Source organism: Cebus imitator, unplaced genomic scaffold, assembly GCF_001604975.1.
Source record: "Cebus imitator isolate Cc_AM_T3 unplaced genomic scaffold, Cebus_imitator-1.0 Scaffold134, whole genome shotgun sequence".
In the NCBI taxonomy this organism is placed as follows: domain Eukaryota; kingdom Metazoa; phylum Chordata; class Mammalia; order Primates; family Cebidae; genus Cebus; species Cebus imitator.
The window spans coordinates 238,321-265,868 of record NW_016107449.1 but is presented as its reverse complement, the minus strand read 5'-3'; the positions used below and the strand labels follow the sequence as shown (position 1 = coordinate 265,868).

Below are 27,548 nucleotides of genomic sequence, written 5' to 3'. Positions count from 1 at the left end.
GTGCGGGCCCCTCTGCTGGCAGGACACGCACCTGGCCAGTGACTGTGCGGGCCCCTCTGCTGGCAGGACACGCACCTGGCCAGTGACTGTGCGGGACCCTCTGCTGGCAGGACATGCACCTGGCCAGTGACTGTGTGGGCCCCCAGCATCCCCCAGCCCACTGCCCCTCCTCCGCCCACATCCTTGCTCATCACCACCTGCCTGCTCTGGCCACCACTGTGCTCCAGTGCCAGCACTTGCCTCGTCTGTGCTTCCTGAGGGCAGCTTGGGCCTGAGGGTGAGATGGCGGGAAATGCGAGCCTGGCCTTCTTGCGCTCCCCTCCTGCCACTGAGGGCCAAGGGCTCCCCTAGTTCAGACCACGTGGCCATCTCAGACTGCCATGGTGCAGGCCAGCGGGCTGATCCACTGTTGTCCTGCAGACTCGGTGGTGGTGGGTTGGGGTTGGTCCCTGGGTGCTGTCCCTGTGGCCTGGCTGCCGCCTTGGTGTACATGTTGCTCTCCCTCCTCAGTGGTACCTGGCAGGTGAGGTCCCTTGCACTCAAGGGCCAGCTTGCCTCCAGCTTGGCCAGGAACTTCGGTGTTGTGGCTCATCTTTGCCTGCTCCTCTGACCAAAGTGTCTCCTGTCCCCTTGTGCTGCCTGGGCCCCCCTCCTCATGTGTCTTTTGGGGCCAGCTGACTCCTGCTAATCTTTAGAGCAGGCTTTGGGGCGCCTGGTCTGGGGCCTTGGTGCTGGCGTCAGGGCCCTGTGCTCCCTGGCAGTGTTGCTGTGGCTGGCTGGGCTGCAGCCCGAGGTGAAGGTGGAGAGCAGGGTGTGCAGCCAGTGTGTCTGGGTGTAGTGACTGGTACCGAGGGACGGGAATAGAGAAGGTGCAGGGCAGCTTGTGCCCTCGAGGCTGCTGTCCCTCAGCCTCTCCAGCCCTCCAGCTCTGTGCGAGTCCCCATTCCTCCCGAAAGGATCCAGGGAGCTGATCGAGAGGTCCGGGGAACCGGGGAATGGCGTCGTCATCAAGCCAGGACAGGCCCCTTGGCTGGGCCTGGTTTCAGGAAGGCTTTGGTGCAGAGGTCCTTTGTCACTTGGGGGCTCCTCAGGAGCCTCCATCTTGGGCCCTTTGCCTCAAGGCTGCCCTGGTCACAAAGGGGAGCCCTGCAGAGGCAGGTGGCCATGTCCAGCCTGGGCCCCTGGGGAGCAGGAGTGGGAGCGGGGCCACCGCCTGGTCCCTCCATGCCCCAGCCCTGGGGGATGGGCTGGCAGCTGAGAACAGTGCTTCCTTCTGCAGTGATCCCGGCCGCTGACCTGTCGCAGCAGATCTCCACTGCAGGCACCGAGGCCTCGGGCACAGGCAACATGAAGTTCATGCTCAACGGGGCCCTCACCATCGGCACCATGGATGGCGCCAACGTGGAGATGGCCGAGGAGGCCGGGGCTGAGAACCTCTTCATCTTCGGCCTGCGGGTGGAGGGTGTCGAGGCCCTGGACCAGAAAGGGTGCGAGCCCCTTCCTGTGCCCCTGGGCACCTGGCAGCATGAGGATGGAGAATGAGGGTGTTGGGATGGGAACAGAGGCTGGGCTGGGCTCTTGGGGCCAGGCGACAATGTGCCAGGGTCAGTGCCCGCCCAGGGCTGTGTGCCTGCCTGAGGGGGTGACCACTCTCTCCAGGTGCACAGAGTGGATGGGGTCCAGGCTCTGGGTGAGGCCCATGTGGGGATGCTGGCCTGCTTCTGTCTTGGCTCGGAGGCTGAATCTGTGGGGGCCAGACCAGGCGCTCCTCCAGGAAGGGCCCTTTCCCCTGGGGAGGGTCTCCTAGAGGGATGCCCCCTGGGGCACAGGCTGGACACAGCCCCACAGAAATGGGGCTCGGGCTGGGCAGGACCTCCACTGCCAGAGACACTGCTGGGAGCACTCTGCCGATTTGGGGATTTGGGGCTTGCCTGCCATTGAGGTTCCTTGGTCTAAGTTGTAACAGTTACAAATAGTTTAAAAATGGTATTTTGGAAACATTTTAAAGATATCCTGAAGACAGCGCCTAGAGCTTTATTGACCTCCTCATGCCCTTCCATTGGCTGCCCTGAGCTTGGAGCACTGGCACCCATGCAGCCCACGTTCCATTCCGACTGTGTGTGGCTGTCACATCTCCCCAGTGTCGCCTGGTCTGTGACAGCTTCTTAATCTTTCCTTGTTCTTCATGACCTGGATGTTCATGTGGAATCCGGCATGGGCCTGATTCCAAGTGATAATTACAAAGAAAAGGCGGTGTTGCCTGATTGCCTCAAAGCACTGGGGAGCCCACGAGGCCTTAGGTGCGGTCAGGTGAACCTGCACATACCACCCGAAGTCAGAGCTGCGCCTTTCCGACCTGAACACACAGTCCTGTGTGCCCTTCCTGTGCCTGTGGGAGAAACACAGTGTCACCCACCCAGGCCCCATCCTGGGTGTGCATGTCTGCCCGCCCCCCACGCCAGCTCTGCCTGTCCTGTCTGGCGTTGCTTGTGTTTTTCCTTTTCCATCTTTGAGGTCCCAGCCAAGGGTGCGCCTCTCTGCCTCCTGTCCCTTCGGCAGCCTGTTTTCAAAGGCTTTACCCAGGATTCCACAATGAGCGAAGTTCTGAGTGGCCCTGTCCACTAGAAATGTGGCGTGAGCCACTATGTCCTTGCAGATCTGCTAGTGATGACATTTCTTTTAACAGTCAGAGGAGCAGGTGGGATTGCCTTTATTCTGACTTCACACCTTTGCTTGAGCTGGGCCCTCCTAAAGGGCCTCGTAGCCACCCATGGCCACTGGCTGCTGCCCTGGACCTTGCAGGCCTTGAGCTCCCAGGGCCATCCTGGGGCAGGAGCTGTGCCAGGCACCAACATGGCTTATCCCCCACGCCGGCCCACCTGGGCACTGGCTGCTGACTCCTGGCCCATGTCCTTGCAGGTACAATGCCAGGGAGTACTACGACCGCCTACCCGAGCTGAAGCAGGCCGTGGACCAGATCAGCAGTGGCTTTTTTTCTCCCAAGGAGCCAGACTGCTTCAAGGACGTCGTGAACATGCTGATGCACCACGACAGGTGGGACCGGCCTCCCCGGTTGGCCGGCTGGGAGGGAGGGTCCTCCTGTGGGTTGGACATTCCACCTTGTTTGGAGAGCAAAACCCGTGCTCTCAGGATGTCTTCTCCACTGTGCCCATGAGACCTTACTGGGCAGAGCCTCACATGCCAGCTGGGCATTTGCATGGCCTCTGGCAACACAGGGGGCCCTGGGTGTTGTGCCACAGCAGCACAGTCTGGCCCCCAGGCCGTATGGACCAGTGTGCTGAACAGGAGGCGTCATCTGCTGGTTGGAGGTCCTGGGGGCAGCCATTCCCCAGCAGGCCAGTAGAGGGAGCATGGGCCCAAAGCTCCCTAGGGTTGGGTAGGGGCGCGCAAGGGCTGCGGAACCCTGGTAGGTGTCAGCACCAGTGACCGGCAGTGGTGAAGATGGATTTCACTTGCAGTGATGTAACATTATGATGTAGTTAGTGTTTTATTTCAGTGCAGTTAGCACATGGTGTGGGTTATCTGGAGTTCCAGACTTTGTAAGGCCCTGCAGCTCAGGGCAGTTCTTTACTGTTGGCAAAAGCTGAATCCGGCGAAGGCTGCAAATTCACCTGTCCTCCACTTTCAGCTGTCTTTGGGTTTGTTTTATCTGCTGCTCTTTGATGACTGTGTCACCTGTTAGCTTCAGTCACACCAGATCTGAGCACATGCTGGGATCTGGGCTGGAAGCTGGGCCCTGCTGAGGCCTGTGATAAAGGAAGTGCTTTTAAAATTGTGAACTCTGCGTTCCGTGAAATGTGCTTCTGACTCGACAGTGAACAGAAATGCGTGTGTAGATTCACAAATCTGGCATTTTTGTTCAGCACATCAGGAACTGCAAGTCACTATTTCCTGTGTAGGAAAATCCCGTTAGACCTGAGATAGGTGGCCAATGGAGATGCCGATCCCCAGCAAGTGCCCCTGCCCCGAGGAGGTGCCATGGCTCTCCGCTGTCTGCACAGGCGGCCTCTCCCTTGTGCAGCTGTAATGGCCCTGCATGTGGAAGACATGCTTTAAACGCCAGTTTATTTGAAGGAATGTTAGGTTGAAATAAGATTTTTCTAAAATAGTGTCCCAGGACACAAGTGTTGCTCACAGAGAAGCCCCGTGGCCAAATGGGCCTGGCGCATCCTAGCTCTGACCAGCTGTGTGGGCCTCTTCACCCTGGGCAGGACCAGGTGGAGGATTCCTGGCCTCCTGCCATGGGACTCTCCCCTTGGGACAGCGTGAGCAGGGTTCCCTGCTGCCCTGGCCTAGCCTCCTGTCACCCATTCCAGGTTCAAGGTGTTCGCAGACTACGAAGCCTACGTGCAGTGCCAGGCACAGGTGGACCAGCTGTACCGGGTGAGACTCCTGGGCCCAGAGGCTGGAGGAGCAGCTGGGTGGGTCTGTGTAGACATGTTGGGTTGGATTATTTCCCTATCTAAGCAGGTCAGAGGGGTTTGTGTTTCTGATTTGTGATTTGTCATCAGTCAGCTATGCCTGCCTTTAGGGAAGCTGTCACCGTCACTCCCTCCCTTGAAAAAACAGCTCCTAATGGCCAAGAAAGGAACATGGGGCCTGGAAACTGAGTGACGGGCAGGCCTCTGGGAGGGACGTTCTCTTCCCTCAATTGGGGCTGGCCTGGAGGAGAGCCTGGCCTGGTGTGGCCTGCAACTTGCATCAGCTGTGAGGCTCCCTGGTGGAAGGAGAGTGCCTGGCCGTCCTGCGGCACTGAATCTGCCTGGACAGTTCTTACCTGGTGCTATCCCTGTCTTGGGGGCCATGCCCTAGCAGCTAGTACCTTCCCTCCAGCTCCTTGCTTCCTGTATCTAGTTATGTGGTGGCTTTCCTGGTTAGTGGGGCCCCCTTTTCAACAAACGAACGATTGTAATGTCCCTTCTAGCAGGTGGCCCCAGGGCTTGGAGCTCGTCTGGACAGAGTCCTAAAGCTCTGGAATCTCGTGCTCTTAGCAGCCTTTAGCCCTGTGACACGAGAGACTAACTAGTATCTCCTTTCTTGCAGAACCCCAAGGAGTGGACCAAGAAGGTCATCAGGAACATCGCCTGCTCGGGCAAGTTCTCCAGTGACCGAACCATCACAGAGTATGCGCGGGAGATCTGGGGCGTGGAGCCCTCCGACCTGCAGATCCCACCCCCCAACATCCCCCGGGACTAGGCACCCCGCCTTGGCGGGACCAGTGGGCTTTTGTTTCCTTGCTGACTTTTCACCTCCTTTTTTTCCCCAAGCACTTTGCCAGCTGCTGGTGGTCGTTGCTTTTCTCAGTACCATGTTTCCAGGAAGGACCATGGGGGCCAAGGTGGTTTTGACAGAGTGGGGCAAGGAAGGAAGTTGCTAGGAGTGACAGTCTCCTAGTTTCTTGTAAAGGAAGCCAGTGTTGGTAGTACAAAGGGTCGCGGCCAGCACCACAGCCTCCGCCCGCCTGCCCCACCCAGAGTGGGAGGTAGGTGGAGCCACCTGCTGGGCTCCTCCAAAACTTTGCACGCATCTTGCTATGAGCTGATGCCCTTCGTTTTGAACCTCTGTATTCTCGGGTCTGGGCCAGTGGCCATAGTGAAGCCTGGGAACATGTGTTACTGCAGCATCTGGGCCACCAGCCACAGGGAAAGGCCAAGCCCATGTAGCCCCAGTCACCTTACCCAGCCCTGCCTCCTGGCCATGCTGGGAGGGGTCGGATCCCCAAGGCATCACCTTCACAGTCCCCTGCCCCTGCCCTGGCTCTGCACCTGGTATGTGGGTCATGGATGCAGTTGGGGCTTTCCTTTTGTAGCCGTCCTGGGTGTTGTGTGGGTGCTTGGGACCTGGGATGACTGAAGGGGACACAAGTGGGTGCCTGTGTCTGGTGTCTCAGAGGCCTTGGTCAAGATGAAGCTGGCTGATGCAGCTTAGCTTGGTTTTGCTTATTCTAAAGAAAAAATAACTACACACGAAAGTAGCTGAAGCCTTTTCTTGTTTTAGTAACTAAAAATTGTACTTGGTCACTTTTGTGCTTGAGGAGGCCCTGCTGTGGGTGTTTCTGCCTGGCGGGGAACAGGTGTGCGCCCTCCCTCCGACTCCTGCTGTGTCCTGAGGCGCATTTCCTGTCGTACACATAGGGGCCAGGCTCCATTCTCCCTCCCTTTCCACGGGTGCCACAGCCTCATCTGCAAAAAGGACCAAGTGGTCCCAGAGGAACCCGTTTCCACTCTGCTTGGACAGCAGGCCTGGCACTGGGAAGTGGGGCTGAGCCCCTCATAGCCTTGTTCCTCCTCAAGGCTGGCGACCTGCCTCCCATTGCCCAAGAGAGGGCAGGGAACAGGCCACTGTCCTTCCCTGTGGAATTGCTGAAATCTGGCATCTTGCATGCTGGACCTGGGCTTGCGGGGAGGCTCTTTCTCACCCTGGCCTCCAGTGCCCACCAGAAGGATCTGCACACGATGCCCGGCCCACCAGAGCACTTCAGCCTTTTATTGAGTGGGGCAAGTGCTGGGCTGTGGTCGTGGCCTGACGGCATCTGCCCCAGACCGCAACTCTGTGTGGGAGGCCATACTCCCTCAGCTAGCCACTGGGGCCACCACCCTGACCACCACTGTGCTACTCATTGTTACTGCCTTGTATGAGAAACTGATTAAACCTTCGTGGCTGTGGTTGGCTGACGTGGGGTCTGTGTTTTACTAACTAACTGCAGGTGGTGCTGCGAGGCTGTGGGAAATGAGAACACAGGCCTGAGGCCCAGGGTGGTGCCAATGCAAGGATGAGACCTGCAAGTGGGCCGCAGGTTCCCCCTCTGAAACTAGGGCCAGGGCTGAAGTATACCCCGTCATTCCGGGACTGAGGGCAGAAAAGTTGCATTCCCACTAGGTGTGGGACCTGGGGCCGTGTGGGCCTTCACAGCGAGCTGTTTTTTTTTTTTCTGAGACAGTTTTGTTTTTTTCCCCCCCAGCCTGAGTACAGTGGTGTGGTGTCAGCTCACTGCAACCTCTGCCTCCTGGGTTCAAGTAATTCTGCCTCAGCCTCCCGAGTGACTGGGATTACCAGCACCCACCACCACACCCAACTAATTTTTGTATTTTTAGTTTCGCCATGTTGGCCAGTCTGGTCTCAAACTCCTGACCTCAAGTGACCCACCCACCTCAGCCTCCCAAAGTGCTGGGGTTACAGGTGTGAACCACTGCACCTGGCCAAGCCACCTAGCTTCCCCCCCACCTCCCCGATTACGGAGTCTTGTTTTGTTGCCCAGGCGGGAGTGCAGTGGCACGATCTCAGCTCACTGCAACCTCTGCCTTCTGGGTTCAAGTGATTCTCCTGCCTCAGCCTCCTGAGTAGCTGGGATTACAGGCGACTGCCACCATGACCAGCTAATTTTTTGTATTTTTAGTAGAGACGGGGTTTCACCATGTTGGCCAGTCTGATCTCGAACTTCATGACCTCATGATCGCCCTGCCTCAGCCTCCTTAAGTGCTGGGATTACAGGCATGAGCCACTGTGCCCGGCCCAAGCTAGCTATTTTCTAAAAATCCTATCAAATCCAGCCCTTACTAACATGCTATCTCTGGTGTGATTTATACTGGTCCGTTTTTGCACCTGTGGCTTTTGTCTCCCACTCCTAGCCCTGGGACCAAAACATCCCCCTCCATTGCACAGCTGCAGATTAAGAAATTGGGAGAAATGAGCCCAGGGCTCAGTTGCCCTGAAGATCCAAGAACTGGGATGCCAGAGCGCCATGGGCTCCTTGGCCTCAGACTTGGTCGTGCAGGGGTTGGTGCTGACAGGTTGTCACCTGAGTGGGGGGCACCAAGATGGTGCTCTGGGAGTCCCTGCCTCCCCAGGTCTGTGGGGTTCCGTCCCACAGATTCGTTGTTTGGAGCAAAGTACTGAGCTCAGCAGCCATGGGCAGGGCACTTGGATGTAATGGGCTGACGGGTGATGGCGGAGCGGCCGCCACACAGTGCACCCTTCTCAGTCTTATCTGCATCTGTTAGCATTTTGTTTAAAAAAAAAAAAAAAAAAGTAGCTTGGGTGAACAGAATAGCTTATGCCTGTAATCCCAGCACTCTGGGAGGCCAAGGCAGAAGGACTGCTCAAGAGTTCAAGACCAGCCTGGGCAACATGGTAAAACCCCATCTTTACAAAACATACAAGAATTAGCTGGGTGTGGTGGCACGTGCCTGTAGTCCCAGCTATTTGGGAAGGAAGCAAAGGTGGGAGAACTGCTTGAGCCCAGGAGTCCTACGTTGCAGTGAGCTGTGATTACGCTACTGCACTCCAGCCTGGGCAACAGAGCGAGACTCTGTCTCAAAAACAAACACACCAGTAGCTTGTGCCTCAGTCGCGCAGCAAAAGATCCAAACTAGCTTATGTAGACCAAAAAACGAAGAAAAGACGAAGGCCTGCCCAGATAGAGCAGGTTGCCTCTACTTCATGGTCAGGAGCTGCGGCGTGTATCGAGGCTAGGAGAGCAGCCCCAGGCTCTGTGCTTGAGTCCACCTGCATCCTGAAGGAGGGGCTGCCTGGCGCAGCGGCTCTTACAGCCTCACAGAAAGATGCTCTGTGGTGCCACTTGGGTCCCATGGGTCAGCAGTGCAAGGAGATCACAGCTTGGGGGCATGTCTCTGGGGCCATGAGTGGGCAGAACACAACTGACACACCCCAATTAGGGACCAGGGGCAGACCCTGGCCAGGAGGGCCAGTGTTCTCATGAGCTTACCTCAGGAGCATCTACTCAGCTGCTCCCCTGCATATTCTCTAGATCTGACTCCAGCAAAAAGGGGCCTCTGGGCTCCCTGCCAGCCCACAGCTGCTGATGCTGGGCCTGCAACTTGGAGAAAGGGGTGGGCAGGTGAACCAAACTTGCTACTCCTGGCAAGTTTCTGAGCTGCTGGGACTGAAAAACTTCATAGCCTGAGGCTGAGTCATGGAGTGGGTCCAAAGTGGCCGGAGGCTCTGGGCTCTGAGCCTGGCTGGGGCTGTGGTTGGCTCTGGGTAGGGCTGGGATTTTGAGAGTATACGGGGCACCTGGCATGGCAGGAGGTAACACTGACCCTTCTCGTGCTGCAGAGAAGCAAAAAGACCACCACCACGATTTTATTCTTAAATAAAGCTCAGTCTAAGGCCAGGTTAAGCATACAGGTGGGTAAAAGGGGAGGAAGTGCAGATCCCAGGCACCTCCACTGTGGGTGAGTGGACCAGCCTGGGGGAGGCAGGGCGGCTGAGGAAGGCAAGCAGGTACACAGGGTAGGAGGGGACGATGGAACCACGAGTCATTCTGCATGTGCTGGGAAGGGGCAGATAGAACCTGGATCCCACATTCTCTGCAGGTGGTTCCGGAAAGCTCAGCATGGTCCCGAGCCCCAACAGTCCCCTGCTTGGACTCCCCTTGCCCAAATCAGTGCAGCATCAACCAGGCAGTGATGGCCGGCTACTGTCAAGTAGGTCTCCCAACAAGATCTTAAGTTGAGTGGCAGCAAGAAGAGAAGGCCACATGCCTGCCACCTGGGCTTTCCACACAGAGCCATGCCCAGGCCTCCGGGCACTGCAGGCCTGCAGGGGCCTCCCCCCTGGCATCTGAGTCCTCTCCAGGTGTGAGCTGGGCTCCTGAGCATCGCAGATGCTGGCCCCCCCGGGGCTCCAGGGTGCCGGGCTGCTGACTGGAGGAAAAGGGGAAGAGGGCAGAGGTCTTCATGCTTCCTTCCCACGGCCAGGCTCAGTGCTGGTGCTCGGGCTCCGACTTCCCCAGGAATTCCCTAGACCACAGGACAATCAGGAGCCAATCATTTGAGGTCAGACCAAAGGTCCCTCCTCACAGTCCTCACGCCGCTATCTAAGGAGGCAAGAGGCCGCACAGAAAGGAGGCAGCCAAAAGCCCAGTGAAGACTCGCTGCAGCCCAGAGCAGCACTCAGTGAGTCAGGCAGGGTGCAAGCAGCACGGTGCCAAGTCAAAGCCCAACACACAGGCAGAGACAAGGCCAGGGCTCCGGTTCTTGACTCAGCTTCAGAGTTACAGTCTGGTCTCAATTTTCTATAAATGTCTTCCTTTTATAATCGGGAAAATGATAAACCCAAAGCAAACCCATACTCCCTCAGCTCACTGTCCCCTCAGCAACCCAGGTACCTGTGCCCGGGAATGGCAAACCGCTAACGGGACATAGCTTAGCTTTGCCTCTGGAACTCCCAAAGGCGGCTGAAGAAAAGCAGAAGTTACTCCTGGGATGTTAGCACCGGGAGGTGATTCAGGCCACCAATTTCAGTCCCCTGCAGGGAGAAACTGGCACCTTGACCTACTTTTTGGAGCCAATTGGCACAACACTATCACCATTAGTAGCAGTCCCCTCCATGGGTCCAGTGCTCAGGATCGAAGCATCTCATGCTCTCCCTGGGCTCAGCAGCTTTGTCCCATGCACAGAGACAGTTAGCATCTTGCCCAAGGCCACCCACCCAGGCGGTGGGGTGGGGCTTGTGTCCTCTGACAGGCAGGTAGGTGAGTCTGGGCAGCAACCTGCACAGGGCCCAGGGCAGTGCAGAGGGCAGGTGTTGGTCCGCTCCACACGCTGCCCTCGTCACTACTGCCAAGGCCTCACCCTCAGGCTTGGACGCTGCACCCAGGCCCAGGGGGCTATTGATGCCTCTCTGGGCTGCAGCCCATGTCCTGCCAGTGCAGGGCAGTCGAGCACAGCGTCCCTTCAAGAAGTAGCTGGGGACAAACAGGTTTTTGAGGAGCTGGCCCAGGGGCAGTGTGTACACCTGAGAGGTGTGTGAAAGTAGCCTGACCTGGCCTAACCCGGGAGCAGCTGGGGTGTCTGTGTCTGAGTGCTCCCAAACATGTAGCCACCTGTGAGCGTGTGTGTCCCGCTGTGTGCTGGTGTGGATCTGTACACCCTGTGTGACAGGGAGGCGGCTCGCCTTGCATGATCACGGGAACAGTTCTGGAAGGGGAGACAGGTACTCCCTCAAACCCCTCTGCCAAGGAAACGGAAGGCTCCCAGGTCATGGTGACTCTTGACCCCACTGAGGGCCCCCCAAGCAGCTTCAGCAGCTGCCACCTGCTTCATGCTTAGGTGTGAGCCACCACTGCCCAGACAAAGCCCCTGGGTGGGAAGGGAATGTCTCACCTCAGTATCCGTGGGAGCTCAGGGCTCTTGTAGATGTATTTGTGCCTGTAGCCAAGATCTGAATGAAAGGGCACAAACTGCACTTTGAAGTCTCGGAAGCTTCGAGCTGGTGCGGCGATGCTATAGAGCTGAGAAGAGAGAGGCCAGCGCCTGAGGCAGTAGCCGGGTGTGCAGGTCCCAGCCTGAGGAACACCAGCTTGGCAGCTTCCCCTTCAACAGAAACCAGTCCAGAGTCCCACGTACACTGCCTCTGTCGCCACAGCTGGTCACGACTAGGCTGGCAGGAGCTGGGTCCAGGCTTGGCTCCTTGGCATACCCACCACTCAAGACACTGTCCTCACACCTTCCAGATTGCCCTTCCTCTGGGGAGCGGCTAGGTGGACGGGCCAGGCCTGGTGCCTGGGAGATGCCACGGCACAGTCTTGAGGAGCTGGGGCAAAAGGGTCTGTGCCCCAGGCTTAGCTGATGGGCTCAATGTGTCCACCTCAACCCCCTCCCTCCCACGTCAGCAAGAGTGGGCAGGCCTGAGCTGTGCGCTGCTGGGAGGCTCTGCATCCTGCCTCTGCCCTATGTGGCTCCATCCTGTGTGCCTTACGGAGCCTGCCTGCATGGGGGCTGTCAGAGCAGGAAATGTTGCCAGCCCTGGGCTGAATCCGCAGATGAGGCCTGCACACACCCAACTAGTTTGCCCTGCCCTTGCCATTACCAAGACCCAGGCAGCGTTCTCTTGCCCTGCTCTGTTGCTGACAGTGAGAGCAAATTCAGCAAAAGCAAATGCTGAGGCCCCACAGACAACATGGTCTGCTTTTGATATCAGTGCAATTTCAAAGGCAAGAGAACAGACTAGAAGTTTCTGTATCAGTTTTGACTGTGACTCCTGCAATGGGCTTGAGAGATCCTCAGCAAGAGGTTCTTTGCTGTCAGCCCATAACTGATGAGCCCTTCCAGCTGAGTCCCAGGTTGGCCTGGGCTCTGGTAACATAGGCAGCCCACCCTGGGAACCCTGTGTGGGGACTGGGAACTATCTGATGATTTTTCATAGTTCCTCCTGGAAAGAGCATCAGTGGGCCCCTGCCCCACCCTTGACATCAGACCGCCCGTGTCCTTCCCAAGCAGCCTGGAGGTGACGCAGGGAGGATAAGCTGGCCTCCTGATCCTGATATGGCTGGTGCGCAGCCCAGGATGCAATGTGCAGGGGCTGCCTTCCTGCCTGCCCATTCCCAGCCTGGCCCACCCACATTGACTGAGTGTACAACATGCTGGCTGCACCAGAGGCAGAGGCCAGGACCCACCTTTCTGCCAAGCTGGAAGGGCACCACCGGGTCATCCTCAGCGTGCAGGATGAGCAGGGGACAGGAGATGTGCTTCACACTGTGGGAGGGAGAAGGGGCTAGGCCAACACCCAGGAAAGGGCACGGCTGCCCAGACCCTCTGTCTGCAGGCAGCAGGGATGTTTCACGAAACATCCCGATTTCTGCTGGGTATCTTTTTACTAGACAACTAAAGTTAACCCTTTATTGTTTCTATGAACATCTATTCCAGCTAGGTGACAGGTGTCAATCACAGCTATATATCAATTCATTCACCAAAAACTGGCCCCAGCATATCTTCTGAAAATTGAAAATGATTTATTTTCCCAATAGATGTATTTTTTAAAAGTCACAGAACAATATTTATAAGCTGAATAATTCAGGTGGGCCAAGAAACTTAGTGTAAATGAATGTTACTAGGAATCTGTTGGTAAAAAAAGCAATGCCCTCTAATTTAAATTAGTGTAAGTGACATTTATGGTCACTCCAACTCTGAACACTTAGAAGTGAATTAGGATTTTTAGTAGGTTAGACAGATCTAAATCCTTCAGCAAATCACATAACAGAAGCACGGGCTGCCAGGACCGGTGAAGCCTGGGCTCTCCTGTGCGGCCCTCACTGAGGTGGCGCCTGACCCAAGTCTCCTTTATCCCCGACAGTGCTGCATACTCCTTGAGGGCAACACTGGTGCACTCCTGGCACCTGCAGCAGGACCCAGTGGGGAGCCCCCACGCTGTCTGTCTCTGCTGCTGGCAGAAGGCACACACTCTTGCTTCCCACTAAGGCGTTTCTGATGTCTGAGTCCCTCCAACCTGAGGCTCTAGAGAAAGTGGCAGTGCTTGGGATTTCCCAGACCAAGGCCCACCTGAGCTCAGGAAAGCCCCGCCTGCCCTGGGAGCCAGGCCTCTGACTTCCGGTGAGCTGAGGCTGCGGTCTCACCCAGGCCAAAGGCTCTCCACCTGAGTCAGCTGGGAGGGTCAAGGCCAAAGGCAGTTTCAGGGGCATAGTACTCAACCTGGCTTTTAAAGAAGGAATCCAGTTCATTTAGATAATTCTTTTTCAAGTTCCAACGCAGTAAAATTTACAAACAAGCAGGGTTTGTTGCTTATAATGTTTGTTCAACTTTTCATTTGTTCTATTTTTATTTTTAGAACCAAAACATACTTGAGGGGAAAAAATACTCCATTTTTTTCATATTCTGAAATCTACAATTTCAATTTTCAAATTGTAGATTTGAAAATAACTAAATATGTATAGGGTGGCTTACTTTCCCTCTTTTTTTTTTGAGATGGAGTTTCGCTTTTGTTGTCCAGGCTGGAGTGCAGTGGGGCGATCTCAGCTCACTGAAACCTCTGCCTCCTGAGTTCAAGTAATTCTTCTGCCTCAGCCTCCCAAGTAGCTACGATTATAGGCGTGCACCACCACACCCAGCAAATTTTGTATTTTTAGTAGAAATGGGATTTCTCCATGTTGGTCAGGCTGGTCTCGGACTCCAAACCTCAGGTGACCCACTCGCCTTGGCCTCCCAAAGTGCTGGGAGTACAGGCGTGAGCCACCACATCCGACCTTTTTTTTTTTTAAGACAGAGTCTTGCTCTATCACCCAGGCTTGAGTGCAGTGGCACAATCTTGGCTTCCTGCAACCTCTGCTTCCTGGGTTAAGTGATTCTCCTGCCTCAGCCTCCTGAATAGCTGGGACTACAGGCTCGTGCCACCACACCCAGCTAATTTTTTGTATTTTTAGTAAAGATGGGGTTTCACCATGCTAGCCAGGATAGTCTCAATCTCCTGACCTCATGATCCACCCACCTTGGCCTCCCAAAATGCTGGGATTACAGGCATGAGCCATAGCACCTACTTTTCCTCTTTTTTGAAGAAATCAAAACCCATGAAATAAAAATATCACAAAGACAATGTCAATACAATCTGAAAAACGTTTTTAAAAAAAAAATCCTTAACTAGAATACTTAACTTTTGGTTTACCTAATAGATTTTTATTAATAAACTATAATATTTTTCTATAACCAAACGTAAATCAAATAGCTGAGGCAAGGTCAATTTCTGAAGAACAGTATCAGCCAGGCGCAGTGGCTCATGCCTGTAAACCTAGCACTTTGGGAGGCTGAGGTGGGCAGATCACCTGAGGTCAGGGGTTCGAGACCAGGCTGCCCAACAGGGTCTCAAACTCCTAGGCTCAAGTGATCTGCCTTCCTCAGCATCCCAAAGTGCTAGGATTACAGATGTGAGCCACGGTCCCTGGCAGGTTTTCCCTTTTTAGAGACCTGTTTGTTAGAGAACAACCCTAAATACTCTGAATTCCACTCTATCTGATTACTGTGACTAAAGAAGCTTATCCAGGGATTCTCAGAGTTTTTCTAAATAGAAAAATTAGTTCCTCTCCCACAGTACTCACTTTTCATCATTTGCAAATTTAATTCCACTGCTTGTAATAGGATCAAGGAAGAACCAGTCAAACCCAGGGAAGTATCGATATATCTGGAGACAAGATGGAAACCATTTTCAGAAGCACTGATTAAGATATCCAGGCAAAGGTCAAGGATGCAGACAGTTTAAGTTCAGGAATCTATAAGGCATTGCCCATAACTACCCTAAGGGAGCAGGGGTGATATAGCCAAAGGGGCCACCAGAGCTGTGCCCTGGCACCTTCTGCTCTGGCCATGTCCTGGCTTTGCTGCTGGGGACAGAAGACTCACCTACCAGGCCCCACAGACTGGTATGGCAGGGGCTGACCTGAAAATGGGGCTTCCACACCTCCCAGCCAGGCCAGAATCCAGCCCAGACACCAGTCCTCCCACAGACACCAGGGCCGCCACCCTTGAGAAAATGGAGTCTACAGACAGTTTCCTCACACAATTTAAGAAAAACAGCACTGAAAAGTAAGATAAGTTAAAAGGCTCTCCTGGTGCGTAACTGAACAGCATGAGAACAGGATGGACAGATGGACATAGGCCGAAGAATACATGGCCAGTGGGGAACATGCGGATCACGAACCAAAGTGGGAATGAGGGAAAATAACTGGCTAGGTGTTTTTCTGGTTGTTGTTTTTTTGTTTTGTTTTGTTTTTTTGAGACAGAGTCTTGCTCTGTTACCCAGGCTGGAGTGCAGTGGCACAATCTCGGCTCACTGCAACCTCTGCCTCCCGGGTTCAAGCAATTCCCTGCCTCAGCCTCCTGTGTAGCTGAGGTTATAGGCACGCGCCACCATGCCCAGCTGAATTTTGTATTTTTAGTAAAGACGGAGTTTCACCATCTTGGTCAGGCTCGTCTTGAACTCCTGACCTCGTGATCCACCTGCCTTGGCCTCCCAAAGTGTTGGGATTACAGGCGTGAGCCACTGCGCCCAGCCAACTGGCTAGGTTTTAAGAGAAGGTCCAAGGCTCCATTCCCAGCTGGGGAGGGCATAGGTTCGGTGGGGCCTGGCTTACCCAGAATTCCCACTAGGGTTCACCTGGGCTTTACCCCAAAATACAACTGGGAGGCCAGACTCCCTGGTCCAGAGTCCAGCCCTGCAAGCACTGTCCTCATACACAGTTGGGCGGGGGGGCAACCCCAGCTCCACTCCTGAGCAGGAAGGCAGTCCTGTCAATACAATGCAGTCAATGATGCCACGTTGTCCTGGCCTCCAGTGGGTCCAGATGCCATCAAAAGACCCAACTATGACCTGTCCTTTCACCCGGCTGCAGGTTATAAACTTCTTGGGCAGCTCTGTGGCCGAAACTAGTATTAATTTTTAATGAAATCTATATTCATTAGAATATTTAAATAATAATTTTCAATAATTATTATAATCTATCCTGTAATTAGTTATTTCTATAGTAATTATTTTAATAATGAAAAATTAGATTTTCATAAAATCTGTACTTGCCACTGAAAATGGATGGCTCTTAGCTTCTTCGCGGATATTAGTGAATGGAGATTCCAAAATTAGGGCATCTGGAGGTGTCTCTAGATAAACAAACAGGGAACTGAGAGGTGGGCAGGAAGCCAGAGACATACATGCGACCAGTGGGGCTCTGAGGGGCCCCCAGACAGCACGGGGAGCCCACAGCACCTCCTCCCAGGTATCCACCTCGGCAGGCCTCAGATAGTTCCAGGGTCGCCCGCCAGGGGACCAGAGATGGCTCTGGTCACTCCTAAAAAGCAGGCTTGCTGATGCAGCCTCTCTGGGGCCAGGCCTGTGTGAGGCTCCCCAGCTCCATGGGTATATCATGGGGAGGGTGATGTGGTCAGCCCTGGGCGCCTCCCGAATGTCCAGCCCATGCTGCTCCATGAGGACACTAAGCACCTGCAGCAGGGCCGGGACTCGGGAGCACTGTAAATGCTCACCACCATGGCTGGGGCCCAACGAGGCGCTCACCTCTCTCACAGAGGCGCCGCACCAGATTTGTTGCCACACTGGGAAGAAAGAAAAACATAGCTCAGTTGAATAATGATAAAATTGTTTTTGAGATGAGATGGGTCTTATGCTGCAAAGTGTTCAGAGGAGGCATGGGGTCTGTGAAGCTACTGGAGTTTCAGGACAGAGTTGGGGAAATGGAGATGCCTCTAGCACTGGGGGTGACCTGGCTGTCCCGCCATCAGCTGACCCCTGCAATGAGGGTTGCCTCCACAGCTTCCTTGTCCCTGAGGTGTGTCCTGCTGCCTCTTGCTGCCTGTGCCCTCCTATTGACTGGGCCGCCCGCTGGCTGGGGGTGGCCAGCATCTGCCTGCACCTCTCCTGCAGCCCACCATGCCCAGGGCCTCTCGCCAGCCCAAGACCATGCCTGGTGGGCCCCATGCAGACAGCCAGAGGGATGGCCAGCGCCCCCCACCCACTTCTCTCCTGGATGCTTCCCAGCATGCAAAAGGGTTGCCCTGAAATGAATAGTGGCAGAAAGGGAATGGCAGTGAAGATTTGGGGATTGGGTCCCACAGAGGCTGTGGACCTCAAATCAGCAGATGACTCAGGCTGCCCACAAATTGAGTGTGGAAGTGCCTCCCGTCCTGGCCACTGTGGGAAGCAAACCACCTACTGTGCCCTCTCCCAGCTCTGAAGACATTTCTTCCTCAGGGCCAAGTCTCCCTGTGGACACGCCTTGACCTCCGCTGCCTATGTCTGTCCTGAGTCGCTTCCTGGACGAGGAGCTCAAACCCTTTGGGGTCTCTTTAGAGCTTCCCCTCCTGCCTCTGCCACAGGACAGGAGCAAAGCTGGTTGGGACTAATAGTGCCACAGCGTCCTCAGGAATGGCAGCCTCTCTAGATCCAGGCATGGGAGTCACCAGGAAGATTGGTTCCCACTAAAGGCCACCTCGTGCTGGGAGCCCTTACCCAGTGCCCAGAGAGTGACCCCAGATGTACACAGCGTTGTCGCCCTTACCCCGTGCCCAGAGAGTGGCCCCAGATATACACAGCGTTGTCACCACTTCTTGCTTTGATCCAATCAAAAACGTGAAGTGCGTCGTAAGTCATGCCCCGCTCAGATGGCGTTCCCACCGAGTCACCCCAACCTGGGAGGGAGAAATGTCAGAAGGTGAGGTCAAAGGCAGTTCATGGAGCCTGGACACACAAACCTCCCCAAAGGAGCCCAGAGCCAGGAGGGGAGAGGGAGGGGCCCGCCCGGCCCGCCCTTCCAGAGTCCACAGTCCCACCCAGGTCACTGGGCAGAGCACACAGTGGAGAAAACGGGCACACCCCCACGTCCCCTCCAGCCCTGGCGAAAGCAGCCCTGCCCCTGCTGACTGCACAAACCAGACATCCCCTCACAGGGTCACTCTAAGTTGGTGAGCTGCAAATCTGAATGGCAACTAACAGCGAGCTGAGTCAACAGAACAGATCATAGAGCTTCAGAGCTGGCACCAGCATCCTCAGGCCAGGGCCGGGGCGTGCCTTGCCCTCAATGGCGGGGGGTGAGCCCACCTTCTCCCTATCTTTCTTAACAGGCAGCCTAGTGAGGTCTACAGCAGTGGAAACCTCTGTCACCACCATCCTCAGCGCTATACTTCTCCCCTTCCTCCCCTAGCAGCATCCAGGATCCCCCACTCTGAGCTCAGACGAGCAGACAGATGAGCAGCAGTACAGATGGCGTGGTTAGATGCACAGCCCACCTACCTCCTCAACACCAAAGGCTTTGTCGGGGGCAGGACACGGAACAGAGTCCAGAGGCTCCCAGAACAGGGAGGACATTTCTGGGTTCAAGGCAACTTTCACCCAGAAAGGGGAAAGAGGCTGGTTCCCCTCAGGATTAATTAGCATCTTGTTTGCATAACAGAAAATACTACCATCTCTGCCCCACAAATTACAACCTCCCCAAGGGTCCCTCCCAGGGTATCCAGCAAAGGTGGAATGCAATTGTCTTTCCAGCAGCTCAACAGTGAGTCATCATCAGATGATCTGAAAGCACCACAAAGGTCAGAAAGAGCAGTTGTGCAGTGTAAGCAAACCCAGAAGTTAGTGCCTTAGTGCTGCACTCCCGCTTCCCACCTCAGACACCAGAGGAGGGAGGGAGCCGTGCAGAGGGCTAAGGCCAGGGAGGCAGGGGTACCAGGACGTGAGACAGAGAGACAGGAGACAGAGACAGACAGGAAGGCTGAGAGACAGACACAGAGACAGGGACAGGAGGCAGAGACAGACACAGAGACAGGGACAGGAGGGAGAGGGATGCGGACAGAGGCAGCTGGAGTGAGGGAGACGGCAGGACAGTCAGAGACGGGGCCGGGAGTCTCGGTGCCACCTAGAAACGTGGAGACTACACGAGAACTTAAACTGCTGCATGGGATTTCATTTCCTGAGGAAGTATGGGAGGTGAATGGGAAGAGGCCGCCCCTTCTGCCTCTCCTAAGGTCTCTAGCATGCAGCAGAAAAGAACCCATGTCAGCATGGAGAAAAGGAGGAGAGGGCAAACACTTTCCCACTCCTCATTGTAGAGTTTTTCCCAGCCCATAACTCTCATCCTGATGGAACTTTCTTCCCTGTGGTTGGCAGCATGGTGGCCCCCAAAAGTGTCCACGTCCTAATCAGTGGCACCTGTAAACGTGTTGGGTCACATCGTTAGGAAATGAAGGGTGTGAAAGGAATGAAAGCTGCTAACTGCTGGCCTTGAGATGGGGGTGATCCTAGACAAGTTGGATGGGCCTGAAATAACCACAAGGGTCCTCATCAGGAAGAGGGCGAGAGGAGAGTCAGGGTCAGAGCCAGGTGACCTGGGACTCAATCACAGAAGGGCTGTGAGTCAAGGAACACGGGCGGCTGGAAAGGGCAGCCAATCATCCTCCCTGAGGGCCCTTCTTCCACTCTGATTCCAATTTCTGACATCCAGAACTGCAAGACGCTACATGTATGCTGGTTTAAAGCACTACGTTTGTGGTAATATGTTATAGCAGCAAGAGAGAATTAATGCAACCCCCACATCCGGGTGAGAGCCTCTCTCCTTTGTCCCTCCCATATCTCCTCTTGGTCTGAGGATAGATACCCTGCCTGGCCCCCAGAAGGTGAGGCAGCCAGCCACACTGCCATCATCTCTGATCTCTCCAGCTGAGGCACATTATGGAATACTTTTTTTTTTTTTTTTTTTTTTTTAATTTTTTTGAGACAGGGTCCTGCTCTGTCACCCAGGCTGGAGTGCAGTGGCTTGATCTTGGCTCACTGCAACCTCCGCCTCCTGGCCTCAAGCTTTCCTCCCACCTCAGCCTCCCGGGTAGCTGAGATTACTGCCACCTGCCACCATGCTCAGCTAATTTTTCTGTATTTTTAGTACAGACAGGGTTTTGCCCTGTTGCCCAGGCTGATCTCAAACCCCTGGGTTCAAGCAATCTTCCCTCCTTGGCTTCCCAAAGTGCTGGGATTATAGGAGTGAGCCACCGTGCCCAGCCAGAATATACTTTAAAACAGTCACTTGGTCAGGCACAGTGACTCATGCCTGTAATTCTAATACTTTGGGAGGCCAAGGCGGGTAGGTGGTTTCAACCTTCACAGACATTCAAGATCAGCCTGAGCAACATGGTGAAACCCTCTCCTAAAAAAATAAAATAAAATTAGCCAGGTATAGTGGCACGTGCCTAAGTTGGGAAGATCACTTGAACCCAGGAGGCAGAGGTTGCAGTGAGCTGAGATCACAACACTGCACTCCAGCCTGGGTGACAGAGTGAGACCCTGTCCCAAAACAAAACCAAAACCAAAACCAAACCAACCAGTCGCTCACTGTTAACACCAAGTATTTCTGTTGCCCATTAAAGCATAAAGTCCTTAGTATGTATCAAACTGTAGATTTTTGATCTGTTCAGTGGCAAGCCCTGGTTCATTCAAAAAGGCACAAATGCTGAGGTACAGAAGAATCTATCTTCTCTCATAACAGTTTTTTTTTGAAATGGGAGTTTTGCTCTGTCACTGAGGCTGGAGTGCAATGGTGCAATCTCAGTTCACGGCAACCTCCGCCTCCAGAGTTCAAGTAATTCTCCTGCCTCAGCCTCCTGAATAGCTGGGACTACAGGAGCAAGTCACCACGCCCGGCTAATTTTTGTATTTTTAGTAGAGATGGGGTTTCACAATGTTGGACCTCAAGTGATCCAGCTGCCTCAGCTGCCTACAGTGCTGGGATTACAGGCATGAGCCACTGTGCTCGGCCTCTCTTAACAGTTCTTTCTGTCTTCATAACTTTAATAAGACAAACTTTGATGAGCATAAAACGTGTCTGATGTCCAGCTGCAGAGACGATCTGAATCCAAAAAGCAAAAAAAGACAGTATTTTCTAATTTAAAATGTTGCAGGTTGGGTGCAGTGACTCATGCCTGTAATCCCAGCACTGGAAGGCTGAGGCACGAGGATCACTTGAGGCCATGAATTCAAGACTAGCCTAGGCAACACAGCAATACCCCATTTCTACTAAAAACAAACAAAAGAAACAGCCGGGGTGGTGTCACATGTCTAGTCCCAGCTACTCGAGAGGCTAAGGCAGGAGAATCCCTTGAGCCAAGGAGCTCAAGGCTGCAGTGAGCTATGATCATGCTACTGCACTCCAGGTTGGATGACAAAGTGAGACCCTATCTCAAAAAAAAAAAAAAAAAAATGTTGCTGACAGGGCATCTGATGGGGGCTCCATGCGCTGAGCCTCCCCTACCAGAAGGGACTCTCCCAGCAGCTCCATCAGGGGCTTTGTCAGGACTCAGAACACCATCACAGCACAGCTAACACAGGCGCTGGCCTTGCTCCAAGCCTCTCCAAGTGAGGCCTGCCCATGGGATACCACCAGGAGGCAGTGGAATTTTGCTCAGATGATCTTTCAAAAGAAATCTCACCTCTGTAGTCAAAGGTGACCACATGGTAACCAAGGGAACTCAGCACCTGTAAAGTGAAAAATAAATATCTTTGGCAACAAATCCAAGCATCTGAATTGAGGGCACCTTGCCTCTTACTAAACTCATCCAGCTTTCTGGCCTGTGCCTTGTAGGCAATGGCGGCTTCGTAAAGACTGTGACATGCTGCCCGACTCCTGACTGGGTTTTATGAAATGCAGATGCCAACTGCCGCTGCAGGACCTGCCGACATCCCTGCCTGGGAATGCAGGAAGGATCCCCTTCCTGCTGCTTAGACGCTAGGGGGCCAGGCGCAGACTCCCCAAGTTCCCAGGTTGCAGTCCACTCATGCTGCAGGGAAGCCTCTGGGGTGGCCTCCTCTGGAGACAGACAGCTCACCATGCTGCAGTGTGATGGCACACCCCCAGGAGGTGGGGGCTACACCGTGCAGAGATCCCATCTGGGGACCCTTGCTGTAACCCAGTATTTCTTGGATTGTAAGAGCACTTGTCAATTTTTTTTCTGTTATTTTTCTTTTTAAATCCCTACAGACAAGTTGACCTCTCTCATTTAGATAACTCTTCACACACCCACCCCGTGCCCTTGCTGGGGTGTGCCCAGAGCGACATGGGAGACTGGCACAACATCATGTCACCCAGAATCACTGCTCCCCTCTTTAGGGAGGGAGCCGGGTGCTTCCCCAGCGTAGCCTGCACTTCCCTGCCAGCTCCCGGCCACCGCAGAGCCTATACCCCCACCGCAGAGCCTATACCTGGAGCCAACCTGCTCCAGCCCTGTTGACCTCAGCAGGGTGAACTTTCTTTTAACAGAAACCTTAAAGAAAGACCAGTAACTTCTCAAACTCTCCCCACCTTTCCTGAGTTAATGCAATTTACCCCAGGGGGAAAATCCTCCAACAGCACAGAGCTGGGTGTGCTCCTGCTTCTGTCTGTGACCCTTCTGCCCTATGGACCAGTGCAGACCCCTCTGAGGGGAGGAGAGTGAGGCTGTTCCAACAGCATCTCTTGGGCTCCAAGACTCAAGACAGCCAGATAAAGAACAAAACCAAGCAACCAAGCATAAGTGAAGGTTTGCACACCCTGCCCTAGGCACTCCCAGTCCCTGGGGAGCCCTGCAGGCACTCCCACTGTATGTGTAGAAGCTGATTCAAATCCCACCTGCACACCCCTGCTGGGGTGAGCCTGCAATCTGGCAGTCAGTGTAGCAGCACCTGGAGCAGCTGGTTTCTCTTTTCATTTTATACACAAGTAACGTTAACACTGAAAAACAACTTCCAATGCCATTTATGCAGTTTGCCAATATTGGCACTTGGTCTACCACACCCATACATTCTGATTTTAGGGCCCAGCCCTAGAGGCAGTGTGACAGGCGGTCACGGCAGAGCAGCCAAGGCCCTACCCTCCAGCACGCTCACCCAAAAGTTGCCCAACAAAAGGCAGGACATGGTGGCTCACTCCTGACATCCCAACACTTTGGGAGGCCAAGGTGGGAGGTTGGTTTGAGCCCAGGAGTTCAAGACCAGCCCAGGCAACATAGGGAGACCTCATTTCTACAGAAAACAAGAATTAGCTGGGTGTGGTGCTGGCATGCGCTTGCAGTCTCAGGAGGCTAAAGGGGGAGGATCGTTTGAGCCCAGGAGATCGAGGCTGCAATGAGCTGTGATCACACCACTGCGCTCCAGCCTGGGCAACAGCAGCAGGACCCTCACACAGAAACAGCCCAGCAATGGTTAATTCTCAAGCTGTGAGTCTGGTGACTCCCTTCATCTCCTGCCCTGGAAGGAAAAGCTCAGGGAACAGGTGTGGGTGCCGCCTGCACTCACCTTGTAAAGCTCCACGCGGTGGTCACCTCCTCTGGAGAAGGAAACAGGACACGGTGTGAGTGCATCTTCTCAGAGTTGGGCCCCAGGTCAACTCGTCCTCTGTACTCCAAACCAGGGAGGGGCCGATGAAAGAGGGCAACCTCCTCCTTGGGTCCCCCTAAGTGGCCCCACACTCGCCTATGGCAGTGCTGTGCCAAGGAGCAGATGGTCTTAGCACTTTGGGGGAGATTTCTTAACGACTGCTTTTATTTTTCAGTAGGTAATGCACATCTACAACCCCAAACTAGAAAGACACTAAAGGAAACACAGCAAGGCTTCATCCACCCTACCCCAGCCCCTCCCAGCTTACGTGTGCCAGGGATCCCCTATGTGGACACAGGGTGTGCCCCAAGGGACCTGTGTGGGCACTTTCTGCCCTCACTTCTCACTCCATGCCGCAGCTGACCTTCAGAACTCTGCTTAGCCACGCTGCCCTGGCCTCATCTCCTGGTCATCTCTGCTGTTTCCCACCTGCCACTAACTTCCATTTGTTCCCGTGACCACCCTGCCATACTGCCTTTCACATGTATGTGATCTGCGCATGGGATATGCTCCTAGAGTCTCCTCACAGAGACCCTGAGGTGCCGGAACAGTCGCCTCCCACCAGCTACAGCTTCAACGCGCATGTCACTACTGAGACTGAGCCCGTTCAGCACATACCCCCAGTTTGTGCTTCCTCGTCTGAGGCCTATTTAGGCTTCCTTCCTACTTTCTCTCCAGTTGTTGGCCAGCTGTTACCCTGGACCAACCCCACAGCAGGGACAAGGGCCACCTGGGAGGAGGGGGTCCCACTCCACACTCTCCGTACTCCCCAGCTGTGCTCCTCCTTCCTCAGGAATGGTGTCACCATTTCAGGTGTGGGGTCGTGAGTGTTGCTGGTGAGAGACCAGGATGAGATGAAGGAGGAAGCCAAAAGTACAGAAACAAAAATATAAAGGGTCAGGGTGTGGTGGTTCATGCCTGTAATCCCAGCACTTTGGGAGGCCGAGACAGGCGGATCATTTGAAGTGAGGAGTTCGAGATCAGCCTGGCCAACATGGTGAAACCTGTCTCTACTAAAAATACAAAATTAGCTGGGCATAGTGGCGGGCGCCTGTAATCACAGCTACTCGGGAGGCTGAGGCAGGAGAGTCACTTGAACCCAGGAGGCTGAGGTTGCAGTGAGCTGGAATCATGCTACTGCATTCCAGCCTACGCGACAGAGCAAGACTCCATCTCAAAAATTAAAAAAAAAAAAATAGGCCAGGTACAGTGGCTTACGTCTGTAATCCCAACACTTTGGGAGGCCAAGGAGGGTGGATCACCTGAGGTCAGGAGTTTGAGACTAGCCTGACCAACATAGTGAAACCCCATCTCTAGTAAAAATACAATTAGCTGGGCATGGTGGCCGGTGCCTGTAATCCCAGCTACTTGGGAGGCTGAGGCAGGAGAATCACTTGAACTAGGGAGGCAGAGGTTGCGGTGAGCCAAGATCGCGCCATTGCACTCCAGCCTGGGCAACAAGAGTGAGACTCCATCTTAAAAAATAAATATAAATAAATAAAGGAATGAGTTTCAAGACAAGGAGGAAACACTGTGAAATATTTTCAGTTATCATTGTAGAGTTCACAGTGGCTAAGTTTCTACAATTTTCTACATTAAGCAAAAAAGAACAGTTGCTGGGAATCCAGGGGGTTTGGACCTCAGGAAAACCCGGTAGTGGATCCTACAGACCTGTGAAACCCCACTGGGGAGGCACAGGACAAAGAAAGCAGGCAACGTGGGGGTGGTAAGGCCTGCAGCCAGGCAGTCTCTGCAGAAGTTGGGGGGCAGCAAACCTTGAAAGTCACAGCATCTCTTCCTAACCTAAAGTTACAGGCATTTTTTTTTTTTTTTTTTAAATCACGTGATGGGCACTGCAGAACTGAACCTTATTCATAGCCAACCACAGTTCCCTCATTTATAAAACGATGCTGCAAGAGCTGTTTGTAGTTGCCTGCTCTTTGAAAAGCAGAAGAAAAACCCGTTGCAGCTTGTCCCAGACAAAGAAGAAAGCAAACTGTGCAGGACAAGCATGATTCAGTAGCTGCCCACGCCGTCCCTGGCACAGAAACCACCTCACAGGCCATGCCACTGGGCTCTTTAAGCAATGCCCTCTGCACAGCTCCACCATGCAGACACCCACTTTGGCCTGCTTTTCCCTCCAGAAGGGCCCGGCATGGCTCTCCTTGCTGGCTCTGCTATAAAATGTTTGCCCCTAGCCCTGACACACCCTGGTGCCACACTGGCCCTCACCCTTGGCCCTGAAGTGGCCCTGTCTCCATGCTGGGTCTGCCTCTGCGCTAGCTCCTGGCTGCCTCTTTCACACGAAGACCGAAGACCGTGGTGGTTTTCAAACAATGCTTGGTTCAAAAAATGCATCCATCTCCCTCCGCTCCCCACCCCGCCACCCCGAACCCATGCTGGGCTCTCCCAAAGAGGCTCTTCTGAACAGCAATCACATGGTGTGAAAGGAGCACCAGGCTGCCTTTAAGGCAGGGAGAGCAACTCTAGTGCAGCCAGTCAAAAGGACAAGCTGTTAGACTCACTCAGGAAAAGCATCTGAAATAAAACCGAGCACGGCTGATCAACCAAATAGTGCATGTACTTCACCAGCAGTCCGTTAGGTTGAGCACGGGGCTCACAGCCGGAAGCAGAGAGCTCACACTGTAGGGCGGCCTGCGAGGACCACAGCACCTGCTGCCTTCAGCCTCTCCCTCCCGTCCCTTCTCAGCACCTGCCACCTTTTTTCCAGGAAGTGTGCCTTCTCCTCCAGGGCTGCCCTGGCTCCGGCTTTACCTGTCTGCACCCTGGAGCTATCTTACAAGTAACAAAGATCTGTCTGCCACTTCAGGCCACATGAAACATATGGAGAAAACCAGCTTCCAGTGAGCTGGAGATGCCCATTCCCAAGGGCCCAAGGTGGCCACAGCCAAGTGCCATGATGACCCATCCTCAGAGGGACCCCAAAGCCCTTGTTCTCCGAGAAACCCTGCTCCCCAAATCACATACCAGCAGATGGTGTGTCCTTTGAGATTACAACAGGGAGAAAAAAAACATGTCCCTCTAGCCAGGGAGCTCAGCCACTGACCAAGACTCAGTCTCCTCCATCTCAGGCTGGAGCTCCAGATAAGGGGCATCTGCACACAGCTTCCCATGCTTGGTCCCCAAGGAGCACATCCCTGCTGGCCTCAACCTGTGGGAATGCTGCTTCATGTAAAGTTCACCTAAACTACGCCTCCCCCCAATCCTGTAAGAACTCTGCCTTTCCCTTTGTTGTTCGGAGGCTCTCCCTCATTGCAGTGGGCCGGTAGACCCGATTTTATGGGACCTCAGGTTTGTTCTTGCTGGTTTCCAGCAGACTGGACCAGGACATTCCCACTCTACAAAGGAGCCGTGCTCCACAGTGAAGATGGGCTCTCCCCCTCACCTGGTACCTGCGTTCCCATGCAGGTACAGAATGATAGGGTGGCTGGAAGCCAAAGCATCCTCGTACCACATCTGGTCTTTGCCTTGGGCGTTCTTCCACCAGACTGCGGGAACAGTGTGCCTGGAGACAGAAACAGAGGGGAGCACAGGATCAGATGCTCCTTCTGTCCTCACCCTGTGGTATTACTTAATCAGCCTAGGTCCGATATCAGGAAGCTGCAGACTCCATCTAACTACAGGGGGACAGATGGGGGTGGGTGGTAGAAAACTATCCCCATCGGCCGGGCGTGGTGGCTCACGCCTGTAATCCCAGCACTTTGGGAGGCCGAGACGGGTGGATCACGAGGTCAAGAGATCGAGACCATCCTGGTCAACATAGTGAAACCCCGTCTCTACTAAAAATACAAAAAATCAGCTGGGCATGGTGGCGCATGCCTGTAATCCCAGCTACTCAGGAGGCTGAGGCAGGAGAATTG

General features: G+C 54.2%; 2 protein-coding genes across 4 annotated transcripts in view; one reads left to right on the top strand and one right to left on the bottom strand.

Moving 5' to 3' along the window:
* The window catches only part of PYGB (glycogen phosphorylase B), a 53,505-nt gene extending 46,810 nt beyond the window's left edge, over nucleotides 1-6,695 (top strand). Inside the window, exons 17-20 of the mRNA XM_017541426.2 lie at nucleotides 1,280-1,487; nucleotides 2,920-3,054; nucleotides 4,338-4,404; nucleotides 5,065-6,695. Of these exons, the coding sequence (XP_017396915.1) occupies nucleotides 1,280-1,487; nucleotides 2,920-3,054; nucleotides 4,338-4,404; nucleotides 5,065-5,217 (563 nt within the window). The 3' untranslated portion in view covers nucleotides 5,218-6,695. The remainder of the gene's footprint in view (nucleotides 1-1,279; nucleotides 1,488-2,919; nucleotides 3,055-4,337; nucleotides 4,405-5,064) is intronic.
* A 2,412-nt stretch (nucleotides 6,696-9,107) lies between these two features.
* Nucleotides 9,108-27,548, bottom strand: part of ABHD12 (abhydrolase domain containing 12, lysophospholipase) — an 86,777-nt gene continuing 68,336 nt past the window's right edge. For 2 of the 3 annotated variants that reach the window (XM_017541433.2, XM_037743069.1), the window contains exons 4-11: nucleotides 27,074-27,193; nucleotides 23,587-23,617; nucleotides 21,747-21,792; nucleotides 17,834-17,963; nucleotides 16,834-16,871; nucleotides 16,342-16,421; nucleotides 14,870-14,952; nucleotides 12,149-12,518 (exon numbers count right to left, since the gene is read on the bottom strand). In XM_017541433.2, the coding sequence (XP_017396922.2) occupies nucleotides 12,236-12,518; nucleotides 14,870-14,952; nucleotides 16,342-16,421; nucleotides 16,834-16,871; nucleotides 17,834-17,963; nucleotides 21,747-21,792; nucleotides 23,587-23,617; nucleotides 27,074-27,193 (811 nt within the window). In that variant the 3' untranslated portion in view covers nucleotides 12,149-12,235. Of the gene's footprint in view, nucleotides 9,783-11,147; nucleotides 11,276-12,148; nucleotides 12,519-14,869; nucleotides 14,953-16,341; nucleotides 16,422-16,833; nucleotides 16,872-17,833; nucleotides 17,964-21,746; nucleotides 21,793-23,586; nucleotides 23,618-27,073; nucleotides 27,194-27,548 lie in introns of those variants that run through there. The other variant, XM_017541430.2, reaches the window with a different exon arrangement.